General features: G+C 45.2%; 1 protein-coding gene across 6 annotated transcripts in view; it reads left to right on the forward strand.

The window, feature by feature from the left end:
- The window catches only part of LOC141097159 (interleukin-31 receptor subunit alpha-like), a 183,062-nt gene that overhangs the window by 24,302 nt on the left and 135,982 nt on the right, over positions 1–22,778 (forward strand). For all 6 annotated transcript variants that reach the window (XM_073584208.1, XM_073584209.1, XM_073584207.1 and 3 more), the window contains 4 exons: positions 9,244–9,379; positions 11,218–11,297; positions 12,327–12,534; positions 18,823–18,984. In XM_073584208.1, coding sequence (XP_073440309.1) covers positions 9,244–9,379; positions 11,218–11,297; positions 12,327–12,534; positions 18,823–18,984 — 586 coding nt within the window. The remainder of the gene's footprint in view (positions 1–9,243; positions 9,380–11,217; positions 11,298–12,326; positions 12,535–18,822; positions 18,985–22,778) is intronic.

Raw genomic sequence — 22,778 nt, forward strand, 5'->3', positions numbered from 1 at the left:
CCCACCGTCCTTCTGTTCTCCTTCGTTCCGATCTGTTCTATCTCTCTTATGGAAGGTTAGGTTATCAATCTTTTTTTTAAATTCGTTTATTAAACCATAAGCAGTTTTACAATACATACATTCAGTGCAAAATGTTAAGCCTAGTACAAAATAGATATGTACAATTAGCATGAAGACATGAGGCATAATATGTGCATCAACTGTATGTAAATAAAGCAGACATAATATCAATTGAATCACAATGGTGTTATGTTATTGTACCAGTAATAAAACCTGCCTGGCTTCTAAACTCTACCGACATCTACTAAAACATTAACTATTCTGCAGCCTACTTCTATATAGCAAGCAGTTTATTGTGCGACATCTCCGCTCTGCAAGGTAAAGTGAGAGGAGTTCCATCTCTCCCAAATCTTTTTAAATTTACCTGGGCACCCTCTATTCTGATACAGTGTCCTTTCATATGGGATAATCGAATTTACGAGAGTGATCCAGGACCCAAGAGAAGGAGGTGAATTCCCCATCCATCGTAGTGCCAGTATCTTTCGTGCCATGAACAGTGTCTCCCGTAAAAAAATCCCAACATAATGACCCCACGTCTCCTCATCCCACACTCCAAACAAACATATCAGCGGTTCGAGGGGAACAGGCGTCTGTACCAAGGATGTTAATAACGACGTCACCCCTCTCCAGAATTGCACAACAACAGGACAGCACCAAATCATATGAATAAAGTCTGCATCCATTGAATGACATCTCAAACATTCCGATGACGGATATCGGCCCATCTTAAAGAGTCGAATTGTGGTCAAATATGATTGATTAATAATGTACAATTGTATCATCCTGTTGTTGGCAGACGGAGACACCCAGATTGGTGACTCCAGAATTTCTTCCCATTCCTCATCCCGTGTATCAGGAATGAGCCTCTCCCATTTCTTCTTAACGGAGTCTATGGTGCATTCTGTCCCCACTGACAACATACACTCACTGGCCACTTTATTAGGTACACCATGCTAGTAAGGGGTTGGACCCCCTTTTGCCTTCAGAACTGCCTCAATTCTTCGTGGCAGAGATTCAACAAGGTGCTGGAAGCATTCCTCAGAGATTTTGGACCATATTGACATGATGGCATCACACAGTTGGCGCAGATTTGTCGGCTGCACATCCCTGATGCGAATCTCCCGTTCCACCACATCCCAAAGATGCTCTATTGGATTGAGATCTGGTGACTGAGGAGGCCATTTGAGTACAGTAAACTCATTGTCATGTTCAAGAAACCAATCTGAGATGATTCGAGCTTTATGACATGGCGCATTATCCTGCTGAAAGTAGCCATCAGATGTTGGGTACATTGTGGTCATAAAGGGATGGACATGGTCAGCAACAATACTCAGGTAGGCTGTGGCGTTGCAACGATGCTCAATTGGTACCAAGGGGCCCAAAGAGTGCCCAGAAAAAATTCCCCACACCATGACACCACCACCACCAGCCTGAACCGTTGATACAAGGCAGGATGGATCCATGCTTTCATGTTGTTTACGCCAAATTCTGACCCTACCATCCGAATGTCGCAGCAGAAATCGAGACTCATCAGACCAGGCAACGTTTTTCCAATCTTCTACTGTCCAATTTCGATGAGCTTGTGCAAATTGTAGCCTCAGTTTCCTGTTCTTAGCTGAGAGGAGTGGTACCCAGTGTGGTCTTCTGCTGCTGTAGCCCATCTGCCTCAAAGTTCGACGCACTGTGCGTTCAGAGATGCTCTTCTGCCTACCTTGGTTGTAACGGGTGGCAATTTGAGTCACTGTTGCCTTTCTATCAGCTCGAACCAGTCTGCCCATTCTCCTCTGACCTCTGGCATCAACATGGCATTTCCGGCCACAGAACTGCCGCTCACTGGATTTTTTTTCTTTTTCGGACCATTCTCTGTAAACCCTAGAGATGGTTGTGCGTGAAAATCTCAGTAGATCAGCAGTTTCTGAAATTCTCAGACCAGCCCTTCTGGCACCAACAATCATGCCACGTTCAAAGGCACTCAAATCACCTTTCTTCCCCATACTGATGCTCGGTTTGAACTGCAGGAGATTGTCTTGACCATGTCTACATGCCTAAATGCACTGAGTTGCCGCCATGTGATTGGCTGATTAGAAATTAAGTCTTAACACACAGTTGGACAGGTGTACCTAATAAAGTGGCCAGTGAGTGTATATGTATATAGAGAGGAGATGAGACCTTGAGGGCCCTGTGACTTGAGGATCCCTATCAAGGGCAGAGACGAAATGGCATCACTCATATCTAAATTTCTCATATGCGATTGAAAAGCTGACCTTAGTTGTAGATAACGGAAAAACTGGGATCTCGGGACACCGCGATTGACTTGTAATTGCTCAAAGGATATTAAAGTACCATGATCGTATAGATCACCTATCGTAGAGACACCGTACTGAACCCAGAACTCGGCAGACGGATGTTCACGCAGCACCGGGAGGTAGTCATTATTCCACAGGGGCATTTCAGCTATAACATCGCCAAATCCAACCACCCCCTTAATCTGTCTCCATATTGATCGTGCTAGATGGAGCAGAGGCAGCAGTCTCAGGACATTTATTTTCCTCATTTCTAAAATACCTAGTGGGCAACCAGTCCCTGCAGCATGAAGATGACTCTCAGAATTCGGGAGGTGGCCTCCAGGCATCCATGCACTTAAGGCCTTGGCCTGTCCAGCTAGATAATATAAAAAGAAATTGGGTAATGCTGCTCCCCCTCCCCTCTTGGGCCTCTGTAGAGTGGTCAACTTTAGTTTAGGCCTGGCTTTCCCCCAAATAAAGGATGTGGTTTGGGAATTTAAATGAGCAAAAAAGGATTTGGGCACCACCACCGCACTATGTTGAAGAAAGTAGTTAAGCTTGGGGAGTAATATCATTTTAATTAAATTAATACGTCCGGCTACAGACAATGGAAGCTTACCCCAGATCGCAAATTTACCCCTAACCGTCTCCAGCAGTGGTTGTATATTGAGTTGTAGATCAAATTTACTGCCCTTAGAGATATGAACCCCCAAATATTTGAAACTAGTCACGATGGGCAGCAGGGAGAGAGTCTCAAGTCGTGGCATTGGAGCATGGGAAAGAGGCATCAAAGCAGATTTATCCCAATTTATGTAAAGGCCAGAATATTTACTAAATTTATTTATGGTAGTAATCACTCTTGTCAGGGTTTCCTCTGCTTTGTCCATAAATATCACCATATCATCAGCGTATAGGCCTATGGTATCCGTCCAACCCACTATCTCTACACCAGCGATATCAGGGGATAATCTTATACGAATTGCCAGCGCCTCAATAGCGAGAGCAAAAAGGGCCGGGGAAAGAGGACACCCCTGACGGGTTCCCCTATGCAATGAAAATGATTCAGATATGGAGCTATTTACGATGACCCGGACCTTGGGCTTCATGTATAAGACATTGACCCAGTTTTGGAATCTTTCGCCAAATCCATATCTCTGCAAACATGCACGGAGAAAAGGCCATTCAAGTGAGTCAAAGGCCTTGGCCGCATCTAGTGATGCCAATGCCCATTTATTATCCGGTACCAGAGAACTATATTGGGCCACTGACTGGACACATCTGATATTTGTGGATGTGCTCTTACCCGGCATAAAACCCGTCTGATCAGGGTGTACAAGATCCAATATAACGGTATTTACTCTTTTGGCTAAAATTTTAGTAAAAATTTTATAATCCACATTTACTAGTGATATAGGCCTGTACGATCCACAATCCAAAGGGTCCTTCCCCTCCTTTTTTAGAACTATTATATTGGCCTCATAAAAAGACTCCGGCATGCATCCCCCCTCCCAAATCCCACGAAACACTGTCAACAAAAGAGGCGCCAGTATATCCTGATATTTTCTATATAACTCCACAGGAAATCCATCCGGCCCAGGGGCCTTCCCGGAGGCCATGCCTTGTATGGCATCCTCTACCTCCTCCAGAGTAAACTCAGCATCCATATAGGCCTGTTGGGAAGGACTTAGCATGGGAAACTCTATATCTAACAAATAGTCCAAATACTCTGGACCATCCACATCTGTCTTAGAATTGTACAATAAGCCATAATAGTCAGAAAAGCACTTTAGTATCTCCTCAGTTGAGGAGACCAATGTACCATCTGAATCACGGATCTGTAGAATTGTCTTGGTTGCATTGTGCTGTCGTACTAAGTAGGCCAGAAACTTACTCGCCTGATTCCCCATCTCAAAATAAGACTGCCGGGCAAAAAATAATTTACGTTTCGTCTTGGTGTCCGTGTATTGAGCATATAACCTTTGAGCGGTCAGCCATTCTATCCTATTACTGTTAGATTGATCTGATATATAGGCTGCCTCCGAGTCTTTCAGACGTCGCTCCATCTCGCCATCCTCCTCCGATGTCACTCACTTAATGTGAGAAATTGTAGAGGATAAACAACCCCGTAAATGGGCTTTAAGAGCATCCCAAAATACATTAATATTTCGGGGTTCGGGGTGGGACGAGACGAAGCAACGTAGCTGATCAATCGTTCTATCAGGGGGTGTTATCAACTTCAGCCAAAAAGGGTTAGGTTATCAATCTTATCAGCCTCTTTCTCTGGTCTTTCTTGTGCCAGCAGCCCAGATCACTGGGACCTGCTGCAGCACCTCCCTCAGACACCCATCTTCTCTCATCTCTCTCCTCTAACCAACTAACCACTAACTTTCACTCTTCCCACTCTTTTATATCTAACTCCACTCGCCTCCCCAGCACCTCTCGTGTTACAAAGCCAGGGACCACAAAAGGCACCCTATGACCTTTCCAGCATAAAGCATGGATGGGTCCCTGCTGAACTATCCTGTGTGTGGGGTGCAGGTGTTGGAATGCGGAAAGGAGTTCCCACCCTACCTGGATGGTGGGGCACTACACCTTAGGAGAAGGTGCAGTACCTCTGTGGTGACTGAAGCCTCAGGGGTGCCACATACCCCCCCCGTTAAACAGCACATCCGCGGGCTGTAAGACAACAAAAGGTACAATACAGGAACACACAAACATTTTTAAATGCTTTTCAACAATACTTATCTAATCTTCCTAATGTAGGAGGCACATTTCTTAAACGTTACAAACAGGTTAACTTCCTATCTTAGTATCAAAAATTTACTTAAGTGCAAATTCAAAGTGCTATACTCAACACATTTTCTTTAGTACATTTTCTATCAATTATTCTCTTTTTCTTTCTTTCTTCTACTGGACGCAAGACACTGACCATCTACTCTTGGCCTGTCACCTGTCACTTTCAATTCTTCAGTCTTTATTCAATTCTCACAGTCTATCTAAAAACTTTTCTAATTCTCTATCAAATATTCTATAAAAGACATTTACTTTTCACAAGACACAACATTATCAAATACTTTTTCATAAAACATTCAAAATTCTTGTAAGGTGCTGAACACCGCTCCCAGCCGGGATTTCTTGCAGTGTCCCTTGAGGTAGACATCATTCTTCGAAAAGTGTCCATGCAAAAACATTATCTTCGCAAAGAGTCTCTTTATACGTAAAACCAAGAGAGAGCACCCAAAGGGGTGCAAACTATTTACAAGAAAGTTTTGGATCACACAGTTCATGATCTCCACAGGTCCATTTCAAAAACAACGCTGCCAATCATAAACTGGGCAACATGATGAACAAAAAGCAAAGGCACAACTCGTGCAACAAACCCTCCTGGGTAACGAAATTTGGAAAATTGTAATTCTTCTACTGGTGATCCCCTCCTGGGGTTCTGGAAGTTGAACTGGAACTGTTCTCAGAGGTGGTATCATCGTCCCGTTGACTACTTGCTAGCCGCATATACTCAGTCTCCCATAGAGAGGGATAGGGACTGGTGGGGCCCAGGGAAAGGGCCATGGAGATTTCTACTGTCTGCGGGGATATGGGTCCCTCCAATTCCATAGGGAGTTCAGGGGATGGTGCCGCAGCCTGAGGCCGCCAGCCGGGAACAACTTGATCATCCCCCTCCATAGGCACTGCAGCCGGGGATCGTCGGCGAAGGTCAGTGGGCCCGTTCCTATCTGTGGGTTCCGCTCCCAAAGGGTCAGACCGGGGGTAGCGATCATACCTGGCGTTTCCAGCCGCGGTTCCGGCTCCGGTTCCTGGTGGTAGATGGCAGCAGCCGTAACTCCCGGAGTGACTGGTGGAGTAGGCCGCAGTTGGATCCGTGCCGGGACCAGGCCGGTCTCAGCTGGGGTTGACGGTGGAGGCCGGTGCCACCGCGCCCGGTCCAGGCGGAGACGCAGTCCCGGTCCTCCATTCTGTTCCACAGCCCTCATGTATCTTCACCCAATGACAATATCTGTTGTGAGGTGGTGGCGGACGCAGCTGAGGATGAATCAGCGGTCGCAGCCTCCGCAGAGGCGGCCTAGAGGTGAGTGGCTTCCCCCCCCTTGTTCTTCTGATCTGCTTTCATCATGGCGTTCTGGCATTCTTCTTCTTGCTCTGCCCTTCTGCTCGCCACTGGCTTTCTCTGCCCCTCCTTCCGGGGACGGCGTCTTCTTCCAACGCCTCCATACCAAGCCAGTATACGAACCCCTCAGGGGGTGGGCCATGCATCGGTCACATAGTAATTCAGGCAGGGACGGCCCAAGACTCTTTGCGGTCTTTTTTTAGGACCTCCCATCTCTTCACGCCCTTCTTCTCCGCGCCAGCGGCCATTTCTAATATCCATTTTACAGTCTATTAAATTTGGTCTTCTGCACATTTTCAAAAGTTGTAAATCCAAGGCACACAGAACCCGATGGCATCGGGTCTCGTCATCCTGTTCGTGATGCCAAAATTGGGTCGCCCTCGCACACCCAGGGCAGCGGGGGTACTCGGTACCGGGCCGGTGTCAAGGCGGGAATGTGTCACAGCAGCGGTGACCCGGTCCGTGGCCCTGGGCGCCCAATATCAATGGCGGTGATGTTAATGGTGTTAAAGTTTATTAGGTAGTTCGTGACGCCACCCATGGTGTTTGGCAAGTAAGATGGTAAGCCAACGCTGCATACAGATCCGCTGGGACTGATGGTGTGTTGCAGCAGAGATGGTATAGCTCCCCACAGGCGGAGCTGTAGTCCCAGGGCAGTGTAGGTGCAATGGATGAGGAGAGGCGCAGAATGGTATGGATGATGTTACCCAGATGTAGCGGTGCTGGAATAACTGGAGGACACCAGAGCATGCGGCTCCAAAGCTTTACTCACTGTTTGCAGTTCACACCACTGCCGGCCTCCGTACTGTGTTCTCCAGGTCAGAGCTCCAGCCAACCTCCAGGCAGGATAGGATTCTCCCTTACACACTCCGCCAACATGTACCTTACTGAAAGACTCCTCCAAAAGGTTCACACCCATTGAACCGAAACATTGCTGCATGGGCACATAGCCATATGGGCTATTAAAAAAAGCACTTTATTGAAAACTACTATGGTGTGCTGCATTCTTTTTTGATGGACTAGATAGATAGATATCCTGCAGCTTTATCATAGAATCATAGAATGGTAGAGTTCTAAGGGACCTCCTGGGCCATCTGGTCCAACCACCTGCTCAAAGCAGGATTCACTAAATCATCCCAGACAGATGTCTGTCCAGCCTCTGTTTGAAGACTTCTATTGAAGGACAACTCACCACCTCTTGTGGCAGCCTGTTCCACTCATTGATCACCCTAACTGTCAAAAAGTTTTTTTCTAACATCTAATCTGTCTCCTCCCGTTCAGTTTCATCCCATTGCTTCTAGTCTTTCCTTGTGCAAATGAGAATAAAGATGATCCTTCTACAATGTGACAGCCCTTCAGATATTTGTAGACAGCTATTAAGTCTCCTCTCAATCTTCTCTTTTGCAAGCTAAACATTCCCAAATCCTGCAACCGCTCATAGGACATGGTTTGCAGAACGGTCACCATTCTGATCGCTCTTCTCTAAACTTGCTCCAGTTTGTTGATGTTTTTTTAAAATGTGGTGCCCAAAACTGGACACAGTATTCCAGATGAGGTCTGACCAAAGAGGAGTAGAGGGCAATAATGACTGAGACCCTGGTGGCGTAGTGTGTTACTGATGGTAGCCTTTGTTACGTGGTCCCAGCTCTATGCAGGTCATTCAATAGGTCCCCCCGTGTTGGTCTGGGATTTTTGCTTTCTCTTGTAATCATTTTGACCCCATGGGGTGAGATCTTGCGTGGAGCCCCAGATCGAGGGAGATTATTAGTGGTCTTGTATGTCTTCCATTTTCTTAGTATTGCTCCCACAGTTGATTTCATCACACCAAGCTGCTTGCCTATTGCAGATTCAGTCTTCCCAGCCTGGTGCAGGGCTACAATTTTGTTTCTGGTGTCCTTCGACAGCTCTTTGGCCTTCACCATAGTGGAGTTTGGAGTGTGACTGTTTGGGGTTGTGGACAGGTGTCTTTTATACTGATAACAAGTTCAAACAGGTGTCATTACTACAGGTAATGAGTGGAGGACAGAAGAGCCTCTTAAAGAAGAAGTTACAAGTCTGTGAGATCCAGAAATCTTGCATGTTTTTAGGTGACCAAATACTTATGTTCGACCATAATTTGCAAAATAAATCTTGCCTAATCAGACAAGGTGATTTTCTGGATTTGTTTTCTCATTTTGACTCTCATAGTTGTGGTCTACCTATGATGTCAATTACAGGCCTCTCTCATCTTTTCAAGTAGGAGAACTTGCACAATTAGTGGCTGACCACACTGTACACTGAACAAAAATATAAACACTTGTTTTTGTTCCCATTTTTCATGACCTGAACTCAAAGATCTAATACTTTTTCTATGTACACGAAAGGCCTTTTTCTCTCAAATATTGATCACAAATTTATCTAAAGCTGTGTTAGGCCTCCTTCATACGTCCTGATATTTCCACTACTGGAAAAACCTGTGTCGGAGATATGTGTTCGTGTGTTTCATACGTGTGGAAACTGTGTGCTTCCCATGTGTTGCATCAGTATCACATGTACCCGCGTCTGAGAAAATCCGGCACAGTTGCGCTGTTCTCAGGCAGTGGGTGCTGAAGACAGCTCACATCATTGTCACCTGTTGCCCCAAGAGCTAATGCATAGGATCTGGACAAAATGAATTAAATGAAGTTGTAGTCCTGTGACAGGTCCATAATAAACGTGTCCAGGGCCATGTTTATTTACTATAATTATTAGCGACACTAATGAATAATGATTCAAAATAACTTTTCCTGCCAACAGATTAATGTAACACACCTGGAGGCCAATATATCATTACCGGAAGCACTATTACAAGAGACATACATCATGCAGCAAAGATGTTTCAAGGAATTCTGTTTTCATTGCAAATGGGAAAGTGAGACCATCGTTCCACATGGTAAGGACTTTGTCATCCTCTCTACATATAGGGTTGTTTCAACTGCACTCTTAAGATAGCTCCATTATCAAGGGGTCATATATAAGAAGTAATGAGTTTAGGAAAAACAGGTCAAGCATGTTTGTTTAGCATTTTTTTTAGAAAACTGTACCAGTCGGTATGGGTGGAATTGCAAATCTTTACAGAAAAAAGGAAGCCATGCATACCAATACCTGGTCACAGCACTAACGCACTGCAGGATGTAGCAGGCCCTACTATAAAAGGCTGGACAAGTGCTGATAAAACAACCACCTCCCATGGGGGTTGCCTAGTTTTATAAATGCACATGGTAAGACTTGTCTAGGGCATCAGTCACACAGGACAACCACCCACTCATAATTGGTAGGTGTGCAAGTGGTTTTATCATTATTTTGCACCTGCGCTGCCTCTAACCTTTACCACGGGACTTACTGTATAATGTACTACATTAACATCTAGCGTCACCAAACAGATGTTATTTTCAGTGGAGAGACTGGAGTGTAATTGCCAGACACTTGTTTTCACTCTCCTGTTATGAATGGGTCACCGAGGAGGATGGCAGGAACAGGCTAAGCGACCAGAAGACCAAAGACGTTGGTAACTAAGCGGATTGCAGACCCCTGATCCTATCCACACAACTAGCAGTAGCCGTGGAGTGTTCCTACGATGCCCTAGACACTTTGTCACAGCCGGAGGACCAACTAAGCCTAAAGACAGAAAGATGAAATCTAAAGTGCCCCGGTGCAGATTCCCAAAGGAATAGACAGCCCCCAAACATATATTGTCGGTGAGACAAGATGAGACACAAACACAGGCAGAGAACAGACTGAGCAAACGGTGGGGCCCAAGCTGTCTAGACAGGACAGGACAGAAAAGACACTGTCTGCAATCACGCACAAAACCCTGAAAAAGTCCAACACTACTGATATACAAAAAAACCTGAGATCACACGATCTCACCCCGGCTAGATCGGCACTCTGGCATAAACTGGCAGTAAAACAAAAAGATACTAACATAACAGGGGACTGAACAAGCTGCAACATATGAAGCAGGGCCCAGCGCTGCCCCCAGCAGGGAGCACGCTGAACCCTAGCAGCAAAACAGAAAGCAAAAAAAAACACATCCAGATTAGATGCAAAGGATTATTATTATTATTATTATTATGCATCTATATAGCGCATTTATTCCATGGCGCTTTACATGTGAAAAGGGGAAATATAGACAAGTATAATAAACATGTGTAAGACAAGGGACACACAAGTACATAAGGAGAGGGGACCCTGCCTGCGAGGGCTCACAGTCTACAGGGATGGGAGATGATACGCCCAAGAATCACTTAGCTGAACCATGCAGATCAGGCAGGGGACAAAAGAGCTCCAAATGCACACTGAGGGAATCACCAGCAACCTCCAAGAGCAGCCAGCTCAATTATAAGCTCCCAGCCAGTAATCCCAGGTTTCCAATTATCGTCGTCAGGTGGGGAACTTCCATCCACCTGACCAGCTCCACTACTCTCAGCAACCACCAGAGGGAGCAGAGGGAGCTTCGGCTCAGAACTCCGAGCAAGAGAATTCACAACACTCTCCAAAATAAAAGATTGGGCATGTTGTACTCCAGCATGCCTGATCCTTCTTTCCCTTCATGTTAGGAATTTGGTGATGATAATGTTCATTAGATGGTCGGATAGTCCAACATCAGCTGCGCTTACCGCTGTTCATTTAATGTGTATGGGGCATTAAGATCTTTTTATGTGAAAATGAACTTCACTTTACAATTAGCATTGCTTTATTACGGTACTTGTTTGTTTTCATTCATTGCAGAATTATTAGGAGCCCCGGATATCACTGTCACCATTGAAAAGTTATCACCAGGAAAACAAAGACTTACTATTGAGTGGAAGGTAGAGTTCACTGGTTTCTATGTTTTCTTACATATTTGATAGCCTATAGAGAGCCAGAGACACTGACAAATGTGAATTAGGCTAGGGTCATACGAGCGAATATTCTCTTATCAAAAGACAATCGGTTTAATTATGCTAATCACGTACCATGGGGGAGAGGCGGGACATCAGCACAGCTGTATGACCTTGGGATAATGAAGCTGCACAAACACCAGGGATTATGGGTGCCACTTCCAAAGGAAAAGATCCTGTATGTCCATAGAGAAGAAAGCGGATAGGCACATACTGTCCCGTGCAACAAAATCCTTTATTGTGGCAGGTGACCTATAGAAGCGCGAAACGATCGTCGTCTGTATTTGCTCCATTGTTTTATCTGCCTGCTGTTGGTATGATGCTGCCACAATAAAGGATTTTGTAGCGCGGGACGGTATGTGCCTATCCGCTTTCTTCAGTTATGCTAATCTCACTCTGATCTTTGTTGATCAAATGCAGCGTTAATGTCATATCAACAGTGCACACAACCACTGCAGCCAATCCTTGACCTCAGCTGTTCTGCCAATATAGTCTGCACAAGCCTCTAAGACCTATAGCAGTCATGTGCGCTGTTGACGTGACGTCTCCATCACAATCAGTATGGACCGCAGCAGCAGAGGAGGAGCAGTGCTGGACCAGAGGCGTTTATTATGTTAGATCTCTAAAACCCTATAGTGCAATATAATTTTAAAAGGACCCCTTAACAACTTATATAGCAGGTTTTCCCATGACCATGATTCAAATGCATTTTTACCTCTGTGTTACCACAGGTGAGTTTACGTAGCGGTAAATAGGAGGACAGTGGATGGAATTTCTATAAATCCCATCCACTGTGCTTGTAAGGTAGAATGCAGGGTCCAAGACGCTACTATTCCTGATCGTGGGCACGCGCCCCTAACAGAAAACAAATTTGCCGACCTGGTATAAGGTCATAATGAAACCATGGTCCACGCCTGTTTAGCTTTGGGTTCACACTGTTCTTTTTCTCTTTGGCAGTACGCCGGTCACAACTATGTGGATGGATACTTAGTCGTGATACAGCGGCTCCCAGACAGCTGCCGTTACACCATCGCCTTTAACACCACAAATACTAGGGAACGTCTAAACCTTTCTGTGTCTTTCTTCAATGTCTCAGTAATGGCTCACAATAAAGCCGGGAGGTCCAGGTCCGCGAGCACCGTGGTTCCTCCTTTGGATGCACCAGGTAACGTTTCACCAGCAGTTATATTGTCTGTGTAATTTGTGACGTAATTAAATATATATGTAAAAATCTAACCGATCTGTTACCGGAATGGCTACACTACAACACATTGCTAAATAACCTCAGAGGCCATTAACAAGAATTATTATAATAGGAGGACGGTGTAGAGGTAGATATCCAGATACAGATAATGTGCTATATCCAAACATCTTATTTCTTTATGAAACCAGTAAGTTCCCAGATATTGGGGCAAACTATGGCAGATCCCATATTACTATTAAACACCTGCGGGGGCATTTTCTTGATACCTGGTCTCATACTGGGTGAAAGGAGGCGTTATTAGCTCCAGTAGAAAGAGTTAATTATAAAGGTGTAATCATTTTGGTGATACATGATTTTTTTTGACAGTAGAATCAACACATGGTCTAGGGACCGATGTCTGTTCCAACTCTTTCAACCCTAGTCCATGAAGCCTGTCGGTATCCACCTCAGCGTTAGGTATGGGAATAATCATGCACATTTTTTAGATTTCTTCTATTTAGCAGTAAGGACAGAGAAGCATCAGTTCCGAGTAAAGAACAGATATAACCCTTTTATTATTTTTTTAGGGGTTAAAACATTTTTGCACAACATAAAGAAGGATTTTTCCAGCGTCTCCAGGAGATAAAATAATAATTGCTTTATTGAGAATATAAAATCTTCATACCATCAGGTAAAAACGACATAAAGAGGCGTATGGAGGGGAGCAATTTCCTACGCGTTTCACCCTAAGAGGGCTTAATCCTTAATCCTTTTTTTTCTGGAAAGTGTTCGAGGGAACTTGAAAATGGAGACCCCAGGTGGAAGATACGGATGGGAAATTGCACTGCCATAATCTATCAGCTCAAAGCGAGCTTTCAGGCTTGGCAGAGTCCAGGGGATCACTTGTTTTCATTCTTTAAAGAAGTTATCTGAGAGTAGAAAAGTAAAAAATAAATAAAAGTAATGTCATTATAAATAAACTTCCAAATTATCAAATCACAATCCTTTTATCTACTAAAGTAATCTTTATAGAATTAAAATGGTCAGGGGGCAGACATTGTCACAACAAAAGAAACCTGTCCTAGAATGTTAAGAAAACAAGAGGCTGTGAGCATGTTCAGTATGGCGATCCATTCCCTGCCTTAATGTGTAAGTAGATTTGCTTCCAGTGAATATTTTAAACACTTGAGATACCAGGAGTGCTGAGGTAAAAAGAGGCTGCTCATACTGCGATCCACCCTGTCTATATGATCTAGTAATAGAAATATCAGGGGTAGAGTTGAGCGACTTTGGTCGGATCGGGTTTCATGAAACAAAATTTGTTTCAGATGAAACTGGTCCGACTAGGGCAAAAAAATCCGGAGTTTCGTCCGAAACCCGACCCCAATGCAAGTCAATGGGAAATAAAAGTCGGCATTGAGCGGATGACATTCATCCACTCAATGCCGACATACAGTATATTCCCCATTGACTTGCATTGGGGTCAGGTTTCGGACGAAACTCCGGCTTTTTTTGCCCTAGTCGGACCAATTTCATCTGAAACAAATTTTGTTTCATGAAACCCGATCCGACCAAAGTCGCTCAACTCTAGTCAGGGGTGCTGAGGTGAGTAAAGGCTGCTCACACTGCTGTTCATCCTGTCTATATGATCTCATACTGGAAATACCAGGAGTGCTGAGGTAAAAAGAAGCTGTTCACACTGCTGTCCACCCTGTATATTTGATCTAATACTGGAAATACCAGGAGTGCTGAGGTAAGAAGAGGCTGCTCATACTGCGATCCACCCTGTCTATATGATCTAGTACTGGAAATATCAGGGGTGCTGAGGTGAGTAGAGGCTGCTCACACTGCTGGTCACCCTATCTGGTCTAATACTGGAAATACCAAGGGTGCTGAGGTAAGAAGAGCCTGCTCATACTGCTATCCATCCTCTATATCTAATCTGATACTGGAAATACAAGGGGTAATGAGGTGAGAAGAGACTGCTCATACTGCCATCTATCCTGTCTATATGATCTAGTACTGGAAATACCAGGAGTGCTGAGGTAAGAAGAGGCTGCTCACACTGCTGTCCACCCTGTTTTTCTGAATGCTAAGAAATTACTGTGACTGACCTACAAATAACTTGACAGTACATAGTATAGATTACGACCAGGTCAAAGGAGTAGAGCTTCCTATAGCACGGGCTCACTGCACTTTTTTTTCCTATTAACATTCTAGGACAGGTTGCTGTCTGTGTAACAAAACAGTGGCCATTTTAATTATATAGTGATTACATCTCTCAACAAAAAAGCTGGTCCTTCCAATAAAAAGTATTTTGCAATTTATTAAAAATTACATTTCCTTTAACTTTCTTTTTTTTATTTTTGGTCATGCTACCTATATGAGAGCAGAAAGGAACTGTACCCGATTCCAGCGCTGGGTCATCTGTCTAGGCTACTTGGTGTAGTTTTGATATTATCACTGTTTTACCTGCTGCATCTGTGGTATTCCTCTCAGTGCTGAGCTCTGTATAACTAAGAAGTTACTGTGACTGACCTACAAATAACTTGACAGTACATAGTATAGATTATGACCAGGTCAAAGGAGTAGAGCTTCCTATAGCACGGGCTCACTGCACGTTTTTTTTCCTATTAACATTCTAGGACAGGTTGCTGTCTGTGTAACAAAACAGTGGCCATTTTAATTATATAGTGATTACATCTCTCAACAAAAAAGCTGGTCCTTCCAATAAAAAGTATTTTGCAATTTATTAAAAATTACATTTCCTTTAACTTTCTTTTTTTATTTTTGGTCATGCTACCTCATATGAGAGCAGAAAGGAACTGTACCCAATTCCAGCGCTGGGTCATCTGTCTAGGCTACTTGGTGTAGTTTTGATATTATCACTGTTTTACCTGCTGCATCTGTGGTATTCCTCTCAGTGCTGAGCTCTGTATAACTAAGAAGTTACTGTGACTGACCTACAAATAACTTGACAGTACATAGTATAGATTACGACCAGGTCAAAGGAGTAGAGCTTCCTATAGCACGGGCTCACTGCACGTTTTTTTTCCTATTAACATTCTAGGACAGGTTGCTGTCTGTGTAACAAAACAGTGGCCATTTTAATTATATAGTGATTACATCTCTCAACAAAAAAGCTGGTCTTTCCAATAAAAAGTATTTTGCAATTTATTAAAAATTACATTTCCTTTAACTTGATTCCAGCGCTGGGTCATCTGTCTAGGCTACTTGGTGTAGTTTTGATATTATCACTGTTTTACCTGCTGCATCTGTGGTATTCCTCTCAGTGCTGAGCTCTGTATAACCCCACTCACACTATAAATTGTCAGCTTTCTTTGAACATAATGTGTAGTAATCGCAGGTACACGGGAAGCAGTGACGAGACGTGAGACGGGATGAACTTTAAGATGTAACTTTTATATAAATATAGATGCCTATAGGGGCTATCTCGAGCAACCAAACAAGCTAACAGCAGTTATCCTCGCAGGGATCAAAACAAGAATACTCTGGTGACACAAACACGACTAACCCAGCAAAGACCGGTCACTATAGTGCCGCGGTATGGCCGACTACGGGTCCAGAATGTTAAGTACAACTATCCTCCCCGACGTCCGGCAGAGTGATGGTTGATGATGCTTCGGCGTATCAGCCGCTGGGACCAGCTGACGAGGATTTGGCGGAGACTTCAGGCATTCCTACGTCCCAGTGAAGTGGGGGCACAGCAGGCCCCCGAAGAGTTCCTCTGTGTCGCACCTCCCGGCGGAGGTGGGATGGCGTTGCCCGGGGTCCGGGCGGCGTAGGCCGCAGCCGCGGGCCGGAGCCGAGCTGCGGGTGCCGCAGACGACAGCAGACAGGCCGCAACTGTGGGCTGGAGTGAAGCGGCGGCCGCGGACGGGCCGCACCTGTGGGGTGGAGTCGGGCGGCGTCTGTCGTGGGCGGGAGCGGATGGGCCGCACCCGCAGGGTGGAGTCGTGCGCCGGCTGCCGCGGGCGGGAGCTGTCGGGCCGCACCCGCAGGGTGGAGTCGGGAAGAGTCTCTCCGTTGGACGGCTTGGTGCCGTCTCCCTTCTGTTAGCGGTGAGTCTCCCTTCAGTCTCTCCCATCGCTGCTCTGCTCTCTTTGCTCTGGTTCTGGCTCTCGCTCTGGCTCTCTTGCGCCCTCTAGCTTCCTCGCTTCTCCTCTCCTGCTGCGTCGACTGACTCCTGCTGGCGTCCTCAGCCCCTTTTATAGTAGCTCCTCCCCCAACCTTTCTAGAAGTCTCTGCGGGTCGGTCGGGCCTGGTGGGTCGACAGGGTCTGCTGGGATATTATTCCTTGAAGTGTCAGTTTGTACTGCTGGGAGGTCTTCCTAGTCGTCCTCATCCCATACTGCTGGCAGAGGTTCTGAGACCTGAGGTGTGGTCTCGGGTCGTGTGGGGTCGGTGGAAGTACAGGGCCGTAACATATTACGGTGCACAGTACAGGTAGGGAGATCCCTGTCTTTCTCAGGTTGTATTTCGTACACTGGCCCATCAGGGCTTACTCGGCGCAGCACTCGATATGCACTCTCTTCCCAGCGGGGTTCCAGCTTGTTCTGAGGGTGCTGATCTCGTACGAGTACCTGATACCCTGCCCAGAGGTCGATGGGTTGAGGCAGAGTCCCCCCTAGATGTTCCAGGTCATGGAGTTTTGTGTGGACGATTCGGTGCAGGGTTTGTAGCTGATGCCGGTGGTTCCGGACCCATGACGAGACCCCTGTCCACGGTTGTTGCTCTTCCGGATTTAAGTCCACCTCCATTAAGTGCACGTCCATGATCCCCTTGCCGTCCCGGCCAAATAGCAGTGAGTAAGGTATGTAACCGGTGACTCGTTGTACCCGGTTGTTATAAACCCACACCAGTTCAGGGATGTACTCAGGCCAGCGGGCCTTCCGGTCGCTCTCCAGGGTGTGTAAATCGTTAGCAGTCCCCATTCCCTTGTGGGTGGTACGGAGTGGTCTGGGATTTATCGATATCTTACAGACGGTGTAGTTCTTCCATGACTTTTCCCAGGAAGCACGCACCCTAATCTGAATGTATCCGTTGGGGGCAGCCGTACACTTGGACATATGAAAGTCGGCATAGAGTTTGCTAAAAAAAAAAACACATGAAGGACTCCCAGACTATTTAGAAATAAGATTCTCTGGTCTGATGAGACGAAGATAGAACTTTTTGGTGATAATTATAAGCTGTATGTGTGGAAAAAAACAGGCACTGCTCATCACTTGCCCAATACAATCCCAACAGTGAAATATGATGGTGGCAGCATCATGCTATGGGGTATTTTTCAGCTGCATGGACAGGACGACTGGTTACAATTGACCCTAAGCACACAGCTGAAGTAACGAAGGAGTGCCTTCAGAACAACTTTGTGACCATTCTTAACTGGCCCAGCCAGAGCCCTGACCTGAACCCAATTGAGCATCTCTGGAGAAACCTGAAAATGGCTGTCCACCAATGTTCACCGTTCAACCTGACGGGACTGGAGAGGATCTGCAAGGAAGAATGGCAGAGGATCCCCAAATCCAGGTGTGAAGAACTTGTTCCCAAGAAGACTCATGGCTGTACTAGCTCAAAGGGGTGCTTCTACTCAATACTGAGCAAAGGGTCTGAATACTTCTGACCATGTGATATTTCAATTTTTCTTTTTTTAATAAATTTGCAAAAATTTTTACATTTTTTTAGTCAAGATGGGGTGCAGAGTGTACATTAACGAGAAAAAAAATTAACTGTTTTGAATTTACCAAAAGGCTGCAATGAAAGAGTGCAAAATTTAAAGGGGTCTGAATTCTTTCTGTACCCACTGTATATTCATTTGAATTGCAAAAATGGAAATGGGCTGATGCAAAAGTTTTGGCATCCTGCATGGTTATGGTTAGTACCTAGCAGCACCCCCTTTTGCAAGTATCACACTTTGTAAATACTTTTTGAAGCCAGCCAAGAGTCTTTCAATTTTTGTTTTGAGGGATTTTCATCCATTCTTCCTTGAAAAATTCTTCCAGTTCTGTGAGATTCATGGCACAAGTAGACAAGGATCTACACAGAGCCAGGAAAGACTATGGGTTTCTTGACTCTTGCTCCTCTCACAAGACAAATGATTGACTAGAAATCACCAATATGGCCCATTAATCAGTCCATTATAGACCCATATTTGCATCTTGTATTCTTGGTGTCGTGATGAACAATGCAGTGATAATATGACCGTACATTATACTGGATGCTTACTTTTCAGATGCTTTGTTCTTGTAGAGTTCCCGGGGAAGATAATTGCTACTTATGAAAACAATACGATATTCCTCAGTTGGAGTCCATTGTTTGAATGTGATTTTGTTGTTATAAACTGGGGCACAAGCTACTTGCAAATGGAATCAAAAATCATCATGGACAAAATAGAAAATTATTCCATTCCAGGTAATACCTGTTTTTCTTCCTTTTTTTTTTCCCTGAGTACTTTGTCTCAATCAATGTTACCAACCTATGCTGACATTTAGAAAACATGAGCTTTGTATGCACCACAATGTCCTATATATATATAGGAAATATTAATGGGTTTATCAGCCATTGATTTTCTATGTGGAAAAAAACAATTAAATGATATTGTCCAAAATATACGTTCAGCATGAGTGTTAGCCTTTAAAATCCATTTTGTTTGTTTTTTTTCTAAATATGATGAAAATCAGAGTTTAATTTCCTAATCTGTTCAGGGTGTAGTCTCGGGATAAATGTTGTATTAGTAATATATCGCTTGGATATGTGTCATGATCCTGGCTGGGGTTTGTTTCTTGTTATTCTCTCCCCAGTCTGGTCATGCAAGGGTTAACTTTCTCTGCCTCTGTGATGTATAACGTACAGTTCATATAGCATCTTGTGCTTGGTTGCGAGGAAAACACAGGAGACACAGGTGTGATTAGGAAGGACTTGTATTACTTCATACAAGTAAGCAAAAGGGTTCACACAGTTTGCAGATACAAGGCAGGAGACACAGCAGGCCAGAGTGAACTTTTAGCACAGCAGAACTTCCACAACAGGTTCAGGGTCTCTCTTACTTCCCTTGTAACTGTGGATTTAACAGGCAGCAAGTTTTCAGTGTCCACAAGTGTTCCCAAGTTCATCAGCAGGAGATGGCTGGAGTTCCAAGTCCAATGCTTCCAGGAGACAGGTCACAGGCTAACAGCAGACTTGATTCTGAAGCACAGATTGATCAGCTGAAGCTGCTTAAAAGGCAAGAGGGAGAGAATCAGGGTGGGAACATAAAAGCTGGAAACTCCATACTAACTGAGGGCAAGATAGCTGCAGCAGGACAGAAAGCAAAATGGCCAACGGAAAAACCTAAGTTTCAAAAACATGTCCAAAGAGACTGAGAACCTTACAGCCTCATTTTGGGATCTGTGTTGCTATTTCAATCCGCTGCGGCTGGCAGGCAGCGTCAGTTATAGTTCCTGCCCCAGGCTTGAGCAGCTGACCCCGTTACACCCTGGTTTGTCCTCTGCTTGTTTACTCCTGCTACCCCGCTTGTCTTAGTGTTTGCTCGCCGTGCTTTGACTTCTTGGTATGTGGCCTGGCTTGTCCTTTGACCTGTCTGACTGCCTTACGTTTCTGATATCTCTGCTCCCGGCTGGTTCTGACTTCTGTGGCTTTTACTTGACCACACGTAATGTGTTTCCCTCTGGTAATGTTTCCTGACTGTTGCTGACCCGGCTCATCTGACCACTCTCTCGCCCCATAGTGGCTCCTGTGCTGCCGCACTGTGGTGCTACGCTGTAAGTGCAGTCTCTCCTCCCTCACCAGCTCCCCCTGGTGGAGGTTGCGCTATACTGCACTGCAGCAGCATTACAATATGCCATCAATGACAGTTTGGTAGAGATCTTGTCCATGAAACAGCCAGAGATCACTGGAATGAAATGGCGACTGTGAGACGGAATATCAAATCAGGGAGCATGAAATCAGAAAATCCGGCTTCCTGCAGACACCAATAGAGGGCGCTAATGAGCTTAAATGGGTTGTCTACTTTCAAGAAAGTGAGTTTTAAACTCTAAAATATCCAAAACAACAAACTCAGCAGCAGCAAGTACTCTCTCTCCATGTGTCTACTGGCAGCTCCCTACCGCTGCTTTGGTTTCAGTGTTTTTGCTGCAGTGATGACAACAGTGCACAACACCGCTCTAGACAATCACTGCCATCAACTGGGCCTGTCGTTGAGCTCATTGATTAGCTAGAGCGTTGACGCGCGTTGTTGATGTGAAGTCACCACTGCAGCGAAAACACTGAAACTGGAGCAGCAGCAGGGAGCCAGTACTGGACCCAGGGAGAGTGAGTACCTTCTGAGTGATCTGGGGCATTTTAGAATTAGGGGTCCACTTTCTTGGAAGTTGATAACTCCTTTGATGCATAAAAAGCATATACGGTATATCAGAGTTTTTTCATTGTTCTTATTTGACAAGCATAGTTGACCTAAAGTGTGTCTGTAGGTTATGACTATTTAAAGGAGCACTCCTATCTTTTTTATGACATGTGCATGTATTGTAGTGGGAGAGTATTAATATACTCGCCTACCGCTGATTTCTCCAGTGTCGCACTGCTCTGCTTCTCTGTGACGTGGATGTTACATTGTAAGCCTATGGAGCGTCAGAACAAAATTTCACGGACTTTCATTGTTAAAAAAAGACTTCTGGCTCACACATAGAGCACAGAGTGAGCCGGGTAGCCAAAATTGCACGCTGACAAGCAAAGAAGAACGGTGCTGGACACCTGAGAAAGTAGCAATAGGTGAGTATAATAATACACTCACTACATTACATGTGTTAGGAACGGCGGAACGCACTTAATTAAAAATAAATAATAAAGTGCGTTCGCCGCTCGGGGTCCACCGTGCAGTAGGTGTTACACCGCTGCTAGGTAATGACAGACGAGCAATATGGCGGTATAATGCACACAGGTTCAACTTCACCCGAAGTGTGCAAAGCGGGATCTGTTCACACACAGAGGCGCCGCAACATAAACATACAAAAATGCTGAGCCTGTCAGTGTCACAGACCACACGGAAATGCACACACGGTATCTGGTCACAGGAGCAGGACCCAAGGCAGAGGAGCTGCGGTCCGTCTAGACCTACCGTGTGTGCGGCGTCGCTACTGCGAACGCCTAGGAGGGCTACAACTGCAGCGCGGCGTACGGCACGGCCGCTAGTCGACAAAGCTAGGAGGCAGGCGCAATGTCGGACGCTAGAGTAGAGGTGCGGTGTGCACAGTGGCCTAAGGCTTGCCACTGACTGGCGCTGACTGCTAAACTAATTCCCTATCCACATGTGTAATATCAGAGGGAAGGGGTTTCAAATGAGTCAGTCACCAGAGTCATACATCTGTCACCATTCACACATAAAGCTTGAAAAGTCTATACTAGCGCATGGCTGAACGGTCATGCGCGCTTTTTATAGCCATGCGGGACCTTCCAGATCTCTGAGATGGACCAATGAGATCTGGAGCAGGACCTGAGCACATGACTCCCAATCTCCAATGGGAGATCATCTCGTGAGCATGCTCAGTAGGAGCACAGAGGAACTTAGTCTCTGGAGCGGTCTGCTGCAAAGTAATCTCTGCAGTAGATAGACAGCAGGAGACCGCAGAATGTGAGGCTCTGGATTCCTGCAGAGCAGACGCAGAAACCTGACGCCTAACAACATGCATCTATACACACATTTAATAAAAAATATAGATGGAAGTGCTTCTTTAATCTGACAGCAGCATGATGTAGGGGCAGACACCCTGATTACAGTGATGTATCACTCAATGGACTGCATTGTTTCATTAAAATCAGTGTTTTATGAGCAGGATATTATCACTATAGGACAAGTTGCCTTGTGCCATGTAGTAATGCTGCTCTGTGTAACCTGCCCCCACCAACTTTCCGTCAGAGTACAATTTACATACTAAGCCACCAATCAGTGGGGTGGGCGGGGTTATACAGAGCTCAGCACTTAGAGAACTGCTAGATCGGCAGAACAGAAAGTAAGTGACACATCACTGGAATTAGGGTCTCTGCCTCTACATTATGCTGTTTTCAGATAACATAGCAAAAACCTGCTGACAGATTCCTTTAAAAATATGCACTGTAATATCCACACGTTATGAAGAATTCAAGGTATTAAACTTTAGATATGTTTTATTCTTCGTCCTCCAGCACACAGCATAACACTTGCATTCCCATGC

This window comes from Dendrobates tinctorius, unplaced genomic scaffold (genome assembly GCF_039654945.1).
Source record: "Dendrobates tinctorius isolate UK_male_01 unplaced genomic scaffold, ASM3965494v1 ptg000083l, whole genome shotgun sequence".
Classification (NCBI taxonomy): domain Eukaryota; kingdom Metazoa; phylum Chordata; class Amphibia; order Anura; family Dendrobatidae; genus Dendrobates; species Dendrobates tinctorius.